This window comes from Monodon monoceros, unplaced genomic scaffold (genome assembly GCF_005190385.1).
Source record: "Monodon monoceros isolate NGI ecotype Baffin Bay Population unplaced genomic scaffold, NGI_Narwhal_1 Super_Scaffold_13, whole genome shotgun sequence".
Lineage (NCBI taxonomy): Eukaryota > Metazoa > Chordata > Mammalia > Artiodactyla > Monodontidae > Monodon > Monodon monoceros.
This window is the reverse complement of record NW_021703769.1, coordinates 67,461,746-67,472,400: the sequence shown is the minus strand read 5'-3', so window position 1 is coordinate 67,472,400 and position 10,655 is coordinate 67,461,746. Positions and strand designations below refer to the sequence as shown.

General features: G+C 52.4%; 1 protein-coding gene across 2 annotated transcripts; it reads right to left on the bottom strand.

Moving 5' to 3' along the window:
• Positions 1-284: 284 nt before the first annotated feature.
• AQP8 (aquaporin 8) lies at positions 285-10,373 on the bottom strand. Of its 2 annotated transcripts, XM_029222243.1 has the most exons (6): positions 10,272-10,373; positions 9,879-10,132; positions 7,058-7,184; positions 4,796-5,010; positions 3,208-3,342; positions 285-1,970 (listed from the first exon to the last, which is right to left on the bottom strand). In XM_029222243.1, the coding sequence occupies exons 1-6, from the start codon at positions 10,281-10,283 to the stop codon at positions 1,922-1,924; spliced, it is 792 nt and encodes a 263-aa protein (XP_029078076.1). In that variant the 5' UTR covers positions 10,284-10,373; the 3' UTR covers positions 285-1,921. The 2 variants fall into 2 exon arrangements, with proteins under 2 accessions (XP_029078076.1, XP_029078075.1); XM_029222242.1 differs by lacking the exons at positions 9,879-10,132; positions 10,272-10,373 and having other exon boundaries at positions 7,058-7,891.
• Between the last annotated feature and the right edge of the window lie 282 nt (positions 10,374-10,655).

Below are 10,655 nucleotides of genomic sequence, written 5' to 3'. Positions count from 1 at the left end.
ACGGCTCTTCCTATTACTGCACAGTTCCCCTGTTAACAATTCTGTTTGTTCTTAACCCCATGAGTTAATGTTCGCTATTTGTCTTTTTTTTTTTTTTTTTTTTTTTTGCGGTACGCGGGCCTCTCACCGTTGTGACCTCTCCCGTTGCGGAGCACAGGCTCCGGACGTGCAGGCTCAGCGGCCATGGCTCACGGGCCCAGCCGCAGATCTTCCCGGACCGGGGCACGAACCTTTGTCCCCTGCATCGGCAGGCGGACTCTCAACCACTGCACCACCAGGGAAGCCCTCGCTATTTGTCTTTAAGTGCAGCTATATGTCTTAAGATTACATGAACAGTATAAGAGCCCAGACTCTGGAGCCAGACCACTGGGATTTGAATCTCAGCTCTGCCACTTCCTGAGTGACCTTGAGTAAGTAATTTGACTTCTCTATGCCTCACTTTCCTCATATATAACATGAAAAAATAATAATAATAACAATAATATGTACCTGTACAGTTGTGAAAATGAAATAAATTACCACATGTTTCAAACACAAAGCAGATCCTGGCATGTAGAAAGTGCTCAATTAGTGTCAGTAGCTATTTTTACAATTACCTTCACATCATTGAACACAGGTTGTCTGAGTAGCTCTTCTCTTTAGGTTTGTTGTTATTGAAATTTATTATTCTCTTTTTCTCCAAAATGTCTTGGATATTTGGGTAGTGTCCATTTTCTCAACAGGCAATCTCTCATTGCATTGGTAATATTCTCCAGTGAGCATTTTCTTCCTTTTTACTCAGGTGAGTATTTTGCTTGTCTGGTAGAAGTGGGTGATGTTTTTGTTCGTTGTTGAGAATTATTTTTCCCTAGCACCCCTTTGCGGTGTTAGAATGATCACCTTCCATAAATTACCCATAGATTCTTGTAGAGAAGATACACACTCTATTTTTAAGGTGTGAACTTCAGAACGTGTCTTTTTATTCTTTTTTTATCCTTAGTTATTCACTATACTCATATCTTCCATCTAAATGCCTCTGTCTCTCCGGACCTGTATTATGCCACGTTATATATTTCCTTGGGAAATCCTTGCAGCTCTGGTCCACCCCCATACCCACCCGCATCCCCAGCTGGAGTGCCATGAGTGGGTCAGTCCATGCCCTGGATAGCTTTGGGCACTAAACCATGCCCTGGAGTCTGCACTGGGCTCTTCAGAAGGGTCTTGAGGTCTGTGATCTGGAACTGATTCTGACCAGAGTCCAAACTGGACTCCAGAACGGACTCTGAGCTCCGGACAGAGCTCCCTTGGCGCTGGCTGAGAGGGAGACGGGCTTTGGGTTGGTCTGCACTCTGAGTACCTGCCTCGGCCCTGGACTCTAAGCTGGGCTTGAGCTAATTAGACTCTGGACACCTAAAGCTCAACCCAGACTTCTGCTTCCCCCCCAGTGGTGTCCATTTCTGAAAGGAAAGGCCAGCCAGTGGGCACACAGAAGGAAACATTGGACTATTTATTGCACAGCTAGATTGACAGCACAGGCCGCAAGGAAAAAGACCAAAGAAGGCCCTTCTATAACAGAGGAATCAGGGAACAAGAGAAGGAGAAAGGGGAGGAGGGAAGTGAGCCGAGACACATAAACGGCCACCTCTTCCACCCATTCTTCTGCTCCTGGGACCTTCCCTGTCAAGAAAAGCTCTTCTGTTGTGCTTGTTGCTATCTGTCTCTGGGCATTGCTGGCAACACATTCCCCAGGCTGAGGTCTCTGATGAGCACAAAGGAATTCGAAAGAGCCAGCACATCTGAAAAGCCAGACCCAAGTCAGGGGAAGCGTATCAGTCACTTCTCAGAGCTCTGCCCCGGCAGGAAATGCAGACCTGTCTGGTCTGCAGTCCAGGACAGGTCCACTGAGGGCCCCTAGGGCAGCAGGAATTCCACCTTCTCAGCTTCACCGCCCCTTAAGTATTAGGCGGGTTTTCCCATCTCCAATGAAGAACCTACAAAAAAGGTGGCCCAGTGAGGTCTCTGCATCTCCGGGAGAGACCCAACCCTCCATCAAATGTCTCCAGGCCCAGAATTCTCCAGAGAGATGCCTTCCTGAGCCTCTCCAGCCTCAAGAGCCAGATCTCCCTGGGGAGAGGGAGAAACTCTTTCCTGTTGGGTCTCTAACCCTTTTCCTGAAGATCCCCATCTCTACCATTCTGAAAGCATCAGAGAATTACTTGTGATGCTTTTCACTAATCCATAGGCTAAGCCAGGACTGCAGACAGGCAGCGATGCAAGCAGTCTAGATCAGCTCAGCCCAGTGCCTGTCCTCGTCCAGACAGCGGGCACTGTACCTACTTGTATCCCTGCACAACCTGGAGCAGAAAGGAAGGACACTCTGGATCCTTGAGGTTCACAGGAAGAGAGCTGGAGGAGAAGCAGTCAAGCGGATATTATCCTTCTGATAACACTATCAACCTTCTTACCCATTGCCCAGCTCCAGGGAGCACTGCTCACATTGCGTCTTACATGATTGGCATCTCATGACATGCATGCTCTTGGGGACACCACTAACATGGTGTTCTATGTGGACAGGGTCCCTTGAGTTGTACAACACCCCTGTGGGGAGCTATTTCTCCCCTACTTTCAGTCCGTACAGTTGTTCAGGTGAGGCTGACCTCACCCCAACTCCAGGATAAGATTCATGCTCCAGACATAGCCAATAAGAGTGCCTGGCCCCATGGCTACAGAGATCGATTCAGAGGTAGACATGGCCCAAGCTGGACCAGTCCAACTCAGAGAACAGCAGAGCCAGGACCTTTGTAAGAGCTGTTGTTCTGTTTCCTCTGTTTCCAGCTATTAACCTGCTAGGATGTAAGTCTGGAGTGCCTGGTGGGCATCTTTGCCTCTACTGGAGAGCCTATCCAAGCATGAAATCTACCCAGAGGACAGTAGAGCCTAAAAAGACCAAGCCCTGAAGACACTGTCTGAGCTCCCACCAAAGCCAGGGCCACTTGTGAACTTTTCAATTATGTGAGCCAATGAGTTCCCGTTTATGATGAAAGCTGTGTTCAGATGGATTTCTGTCACTTGCCACCAAAGGTCCCAGAGCCATAATCTTTGCCTCTGAAGAAGGCTTCCTCTTCTCTTCTCCAAACCCAAGCGAGACCCTAGCCCTCTAGACCTGAATGTTCTAGGAACTGTCACCATGCCCACCAGATGGGCCATGACCCTGTGTCACATTCCTACCTGATGAGCACTCCTACAAGCAGGCTGGCCAGGAGCGGGCCCAGCCAGTAGATCCAGTGGAAGTCCCAATGGTTGGCCACCACAGCCGGTCCAAAGGCACGGGCAGGATTCATGCAGGCTCCAGACACAGCTCCCCTACAAACACCCGCCACAATGGTCGGCAGAATCTCAGTCAAGGAGCTCCGACTCACCCAAGTTCATTTCCCCAAGTAGGCCTAAGTCACACGCTACCCAGAAACCCCCTCTAAGCTACCATATCATGGCGATCTGGGAGGTTCCAAAGTGAAAGGCTTGACCCCCTCCCCAGAGTCCTCCCTACAGTCTGCCACTCCCCACACACCCTTCTAGAAGAATGGGCAGCAAGTAGTGCCTGTTCAGTGATGGCAGGAAGGAAGATGGATCTACTCCTCCTCCAGAGTTGATAAGGCAAAATAAGCAGTTTTCAGCTATATGAACTTTGGGGTCAAGCAGACCTAGATTCAAAACCCAGCCCAGCTATTTCTAGCTATGACCTTTGTTTAACCTCTCTGTGTTTCAGCTGAGATGAAAGTACATATCTCACAGAGCTCATGTTTCTCCTATAATTCATGTGCAAGTGCTAACTCTAATCTAGCTGACCTAGTTGAGGCCTTTGTTGCACCACAAGCTAGGGACCCAGCATCTCCCGAAGAGGGACTGTTCCCCAAGAGCACCTCTCTAGTCCCAGTGTCTGTACCCTTTCCCCATTCACTCAAGCTGGGGTCCTCACTCAGGCCTCACCCCTCACAGACCCCACCTGTGGCCAGCAGCCAAAGCCAACTGGATGAGTCAGTAGGCTTATAAGTGAACCAAAAGCCACTAGGAGGCATCAAAGCACTGCCACAGCTCTGCACATGCATTTCCCCAGACTCCACCTCCTAAAGGATGACTTAGGGCTGGAGGCAGAGCAGAGAAAGGCTACACTTGGTCCTGTGTCCAAGAAGAAAGGAAGGAGGTGGCCTGTAGGAAGGAGCTCCCTCATCCCCTATATTTAGCAGGGGCCCTTGTCCCAGATCTCTCATTTAATTTGCCACTTCCCAATGACCTTAAATAAGTCACTTGTGTCCTCTCTGAGCCCCAGTTTCCTCATATATAAAAGGGAAGAAATAATCCTTTGTCTCCTTAATGCCTTCCCAAGCCTACTAAGAGGCTCTAGATAAATGAGACAACGGGTGTGGAAGCTCTTTGTAAGTCTGAGGCTAAAACCTGGCTGCCTGCTGGCAGGATAAACACAGTCCACAGAAATGGTTTATTGATACTACAAAAAGTAGAAAATTCACATAAAAATCCAGTCTTCTGACTTCCCTAGAATGAAATTAGAAGGGTCACCCCAAGCCCATATTCCCACACAGCAATAACTTATCAGAGGTGCGTGGTGGTGGCCTCCTTAGATGCCACAGTCCCCACCATTCTCTGTTGTCTGCCTCCTGCCAGCCCACTTCCCCCGTTTACATTACCTGTGTGGCTTCTATTGGCAACCCTCAGGTAAGCTCAGCAGACCTGCCCTCCTCCAGGGGCGAGCCTCGGCCCAGGTCTAAGCACTGTGGTCCCACAGCCAAGGGGCACTCACCCTGCTAGGATGTCCACGGTGACAGAGAAGCCGATGGAGAATGGGGCCAGAGGACCCTGCGTCTTCTCGTTTATGGTGCCCATGCATACAGCCAGTGCCAGCAGTGTCGTCAGGATGATCTCTGCCACCACTGCCCCTGTCACTTGCCTGGGCTCCTGGACTGTCACGAAGGCTGCACCAGACGCATTCCAGAACCTCTCCTCGGAACTCACCGCCTGCAGTGAGCAGTGCTCAGCCTCACGTTGTGGGTGGAGAGACAGCTGGGAGCTGACGGGAGGGGCCCCATCCTTTTGAACCAGGGAAGGGTCCTGTCCGATGCGCAGTCAGACATATCTGGACCCACATCCCAGCTCCACCAGTTCCTACTGTGCGGCTTTGCCTGAGCTATTGGACTTCCCTAAGCCTCATTTTGCTCTTCTGTAAATGGGGATAACCCAGCGGTGGCTCCAGGTATTGTAGGCCTGAAGGGTATGTAACTTATATGACCCTCTTTGAGAAAGAATAATAAATACCTTATTTTAACAAACTTTGCAAACACATATACCCAGGTAAACACATTACCAGCCCCCTAAAAGGCCGCTTCGAAGAGCGGCTTGAGAAGAGCCCTGAAGCTTAAGCCCCATTGGCTTCCCAGGAAATCAGCCTTGGGGTCATCACGACACTGGGGAAGGGAAGACTGCAGTGCAGACAAGCTTCTGGACCCGGGACTCAAATCCAGGCTCAGTTGCTCCCCAGTTCATTTGAACTTGGGCAAATTATTGCCTTCTCTGTGCCTCTGCTTCCGCCTCTGTAAAGTAGGCATGGTCATGGTAATAGCCCTGGGCCCAGGTGGGGAGTGCTCTTTAAGGACTGATGCAGGCTTCTAGTCAAGTTGGAGATTAAATGAGAGGATTCTACCAAGTGCTCGGGGAGGGGGGAGGACACCCAGTGAATGACCACTTCTGCCCCACACTGGTCTCCACCATGTTGGACAAGTTTACAAGTGACCAGGCCTGAGGGAGAGTCCCAGCACTGCTTTCCACTGGGAATCAGAGCAGCAAGGTCCGGGCCCTGTTCTAAACAGACAGGGGAGCAGGGTCTCAAATGGGGGCACAGGGAGACCAGGGCAGGGAAGACAGCAAGATGGGATTCGAGACCAAAGTCTGCAATGGGCAGCGCTTAGAGCCACAGACCAAACCCCAGGCAAGCTAACAGGGTGCCCCCTTCACCCCTTCCCACCTCCCCACTCCCTCCAATCCCACCCCCAACACAAGCCAAGCAAGGCTTCCAATTTGAAGGGTCCCTGGTTGAGACTTCAGAACAGCAGGAAGGAAAGAGAGAGAAGGAAAGAAGGAAACAAGGAAGTCAGGCAGGCAAAGAGGGAGGAGGGAAGTCCTTCCAATGGAGTTACGTGTAGAGCTATAGAAATTCTGTGGCTTGAGAGGAAGAGCTAGCCTTCCTACCGGAATGGGAGGATTCCAGTAATTTGAGCATTAACTCCCATTTAAGGTAGAGTAACTCAGTTTAAAGGCAGGCAAACTGGAGAACACACAGAGAAGTTAGTTCAGGAGTTTCTCGAGGAGAATAACCCTGTATGTCCTGTACCCTCTGAGAGTGCTTACTGAGATGTTCGTAGCATGAATGAAGTGAATGAATGAAAAAACTAGAATTGTCTAAATCCAGAAATGGACTCAGGAACAGAAACCTTGAGTCCTGAATTCTGCTTCCTGGTCTGTCTAGGGAGGGCTGTGTCCAGACACAGACAGAACAGGGTGGGTTTGGAGGAAACCAAAGGCCCTTTGAGTGTCCCCTCCAAGGTAGAAAGGTCCACCCAATCCCATTGGAGGCAACAGGAAAAGAACTGGACAGGACTTCCCTGGTGGCGCAGTGGTTAACAATCCACCTGCCAGTGCAGGGGACATGGGTTCGAGCCCTGCTCCGGGAAGATCCCACGTGCCGCAGAGCAACTAAGCCCATGTGCCACAACTACTGAGCCTGCGGTCTAGAGCCCGCGAGCCACAACTACTGAGCCCGTGCGCCTAGAACCCGTGCTCCACAACAAGAGAAGCCACTGCCATGAGAAGCCCGCGCACTGCAAGGAAGAGTAGCCCCCACTCACCCCACAACTAGAGAAAGCCCAAGCGCAACAATGAAGACCCAACGCAGCCAATCAATCAATTTTTTAAAAAAGAACTGGACAGTCCCCACTCCTTGCCCCTCACCCACCCCAGCAGCCCCATCAGAGCAAAAGCCCCCAGCCCAGCCCCCTGGGGGATCACCCACCTTGGCCAAGGCGGCCCCGATCAGCCCCCCACACAGCTGGGAGATCCAGTAGGGAAGGAGCATCATCAGGTGGAGGCCTCCGACCAGCATGGCTGCCAGGGACACTGCAGGGTTGAAGTGTCCACCACTGTCACCCACAAAAGCAGAAGGAGTCGTGAGGCCAAGGCCCAGGCACTGGGTCCCAGCAGCCCCACCACCTCCCCAGGTGGCCTTGAGGGGCCGGAGTCTGTCAAGGGCAGCCCAGGTAGAAAACAGGCACCAAATTAAGCCCACTTTCCCCGAGGTGCCAAGTGGTGGGGGAGAGCCTGGGAGGGGAGGGCAGCACCATTCCTGTCCTACACCCAGACCCCAGGGTGGCCCAGACAAGAATACGGTGGGAAACTGTCCCTCAGCTCTTTCCAGAGCCCCTAAGAGCTGCATCCAGCCCTTCAGAGCCGTGGCCACAGGTCAGAATGAGACCCCAGGCTTCAAACTCACAGCCCAAGACAGGTATCCTGGCCTCCCCTTAGAAGAAACCAGGCCCTGAACAACAGCTCCTGATTGGTTGAACTCAACCAATGAAATTTTTTATTGGTGGAACTCAACCAGTAAAATTCCTATTTTTGCTCTGAAAGTGTGACTAGTGTTGCCTGTAAAATTGAGATTAGAGGTTCCTGGAAATGGCACTGGGAATCAGGATCGAGGCTAGAGGTTCATGATTAAGTTGGGATTGGGATCTGGAGTTTGGGATGTGAAGGGGATTAGACCAAGTCGAACCTAGGCCAAAGGGCTGGTTCAACTTGGCTGGTCCTTCCAGAGGTCATGGGCCAAGAGCCTTCCTTTTCACCAAGATGCTCAACCAGTCCAAGCCCCAGAGCCTAGAGGCCCCCCCCCAATGCCCTGCTACCCCCATTGGCATCCTATCCAGTCCCACTCAGATGAAGGAACTATCCTGAGAGGTTGGCTCACCAATCCCCCTGGTGCCTGGGATGGACACACCCAATAAGAGGGACAGTGACCCCAAGGCCCCCCCACGTCAACCCAGATGTTTAGAGCCCACCAATGCGCCTGCCCACCCAATGGGCACAGGGCATTGAGCTGAGACTGGACAGAGGACCCTGGCTCTGGACACAGGGACTTTGTCCAACATGCTCACACTTCAGGACCAGCTGCCCCAACTTGTCAGGTGCAGCTCTGTGCACAGGCCCTTGGGTGAGCTTCCTGCAGGATCAGGAAGCACCAGCTGATCTCAGACTTGACCGGCAGGGAGAGGGGCAGCCAGGCTTACTTGGCCTCAATTCAGGTCCATGACCAAACTTAGCCTGGGCTCTGCCAAAGCAGAGAGGTGAAGGTGGAGGTGGGGTGGCCTCCTGCAGGAGGGAGACTTAGAACCCTCTCGGCCATCAGCCTCACCACCAGGTCCCACAGCCCAAACGGGGAGAGACACTGTCACTCAGAGTGTGGTTCTACCAGGAGAAGGCTGGGACACTTCACACTCATTAACAGTTAAACAATCAAGACACCTTCTTAGTTTACTCATCCATGGTTTGCTCAACAAATACTTATTGAACACCTACTCTGGTGCTAGGTGCTGTGTCGGGCGCTCCAATAACCTCAGAGTCAGTGCCGGGCACACAGTAGGTGCCGAATAAATATTTGTTGACAAAAAACAGATGGCTGAATAAAAGGCTGGCATTTCAGGTAGGCAGTCTCCTGCAGCGCAAAGCGATGTTCTCTCCTGCCAGCTGGCCTGGGTTCAAACCCTAGCTCTGCCACCGAAGAGCTGTATGACCGTGGGCAGCTTACATAACCTCTCTGTGCCTCAGTGGTCCCCACCTCACAAAGGCTGTTGCAAAGATAACTAATACGTGTTCACACAGAGTACTAGCATATAGTTAGTGCTCAATAAATACCAGCTATCACTACCATCCCCTTTGATTCCACTGAACATAGAGAGGGCCAGCCAACTGCCCTGGTCACCCAGCTAAGCAGCGACAAAGGCTGCCTTCAATCCCAGACCCGTCGTCGAACAGAAGACTCTGTGTTTCATCCCACCTGCAGCTTCCCTTAGATATTTAAAGAGAAATGTTAAAGTTCTCTTTCCATTCTGCTTTTCTAGGAAACAGTATTTCAATTTCCTTACTCAGATCTGTTTTCTGTGTGAGATTAAATACAGACCAACCAGGTTCTAGAGGCCCCTGACAGACACTCCATCCAAGACATTTGTCATTGTGGTTGGTTCTCCTGGGAGCCCACGACCTCCCGGTGGAGCTCCTGTCCAGGGGAGGGCTATGCAAGGGGAACTCTTCAGGCCTCCCTGCCCCCCCGGCGGGTTCTTCTGCATAACTCTGCCTTACCCCAGGCTGGAGCAAAATGCCCCGTCCTAAAGGTAACAATAACACAGCAACCAACAGTGGCTGAGCGCTTACTATAGACTAAGCTCTTCACATCATTTCATTCTCGTGCCTTCCCCAGGAGATGCTGGGTTTAGGACAGACAGCTTGGGTTTGCCTCCTGGCTCTACCATGGGACTCTGGACGAGTTACCCGGCCTTTCTCCTTCATGTGTTGGCTTGAGAAATAAGATTTAGAAAATACTCCCACTGTTCGCATTTCATAGGTGGGAAGTTTGGGTTTGGGGAGTGACTTAGTCAAAGCCACAGAGCTCATAGGCTGAACAGCCAGGATTCAAACCCAAGCAGCCTGACCCCTCGCCCAACCCACATTTTACCCACACTGCTTTTGGGATCCTGGGCATGTGCCCAGGGGTCCCTGCCCACAGCTCTGCTCCCTGCCTGGCTCCCCAGGTTGGCACCAGGCAGAGTGCTCAGAGCTGTTCCCACCTGATACTCCCCAGCATGGCGATGACCAAGCCCAGGGCCAGCCCATGGGCCAGTGCCGGCTGCAGCAGCCCAGTGTCGGTCCCGTTCTCGATGACCGACAGGCAGCCGATGAAGATGAACAGGGCAGAGCCCAGCAGTTCAACCAGGCAGGGCTGCACAAACCGCTCGTACCAGCACCCACGCCACCTGCCCCCCTCGCTGGGCTCCTTCACCTTGACGCCACCAAACTCCAGGTCACACATGGATGCAGCTGCCTGAAGGGGGGGAAACGGAGGGGGACACGGATGGGAGGAGAGTCCAGAAAGAAGCCCCCCAGTGCCCCAATCTTGAATTAATTCTCAGCAACTGCTTGGATGGCCAGGCTGCAGAGGAAGAGGCCAGCAGTGTACTCACCTCTGCAGACATCAGGGCGGAGGTGACTCAGGACGGGACTCTGGCCTGCGCTGGCTGGAAAACCCGCACCTGCTCTCCCGGACAGGACACTCTTATCTCCAGGACCGGGGCTTCCAGCCCACTACAGGCTCTGCCCCTTTTAAAGGGCTACAGAGGCTCCCGAGGGTGTCAAGAAAGCAATAAAGCCCAGTAGGAGGCGGCCCTGAGGCCCAGGAGAGGAAACACTGTTTTTAACCTTAACCAGGCAGGGCAGGGGGTGGCCAAGGATTGCTGAGCTTTCTGCCAGCAAAGGCAAAAGGCGTCGGCTTCACTGCGTCACCTGGGGAGGGCTCCAGGTCTGCCCCAGCAGGAGATGGAGGGCCCTGATCCCCAGCTCCCTTGGTC

Excerpts from the sequence above, each read along its gene's own strand:
- AQP8 (XM_029222242.1), bottom strand. The coding sequence starts at position 7,477 with ATGCAGCTCTTAGGGGCTCTGGAAAGAGCTGAGGGACAGTTTCCCACC. Across the intron at positions 5,011-7,057 it reads TCGGGGCCGCCTTGGCCAAG|GCGGTGAGTTCCGAGGAGAG; the intron begins GTGGGTGATCCC and ends TGCTCACTGCAG. Across the intron at positions 3,343-4,795 it reads ACCGTGGACATCCTAGCAGG|GGGAGCTGTGTCTGGAGCCT; the intron begins GTGAGTGCCCCT and ends GGGTGTTTGTAG.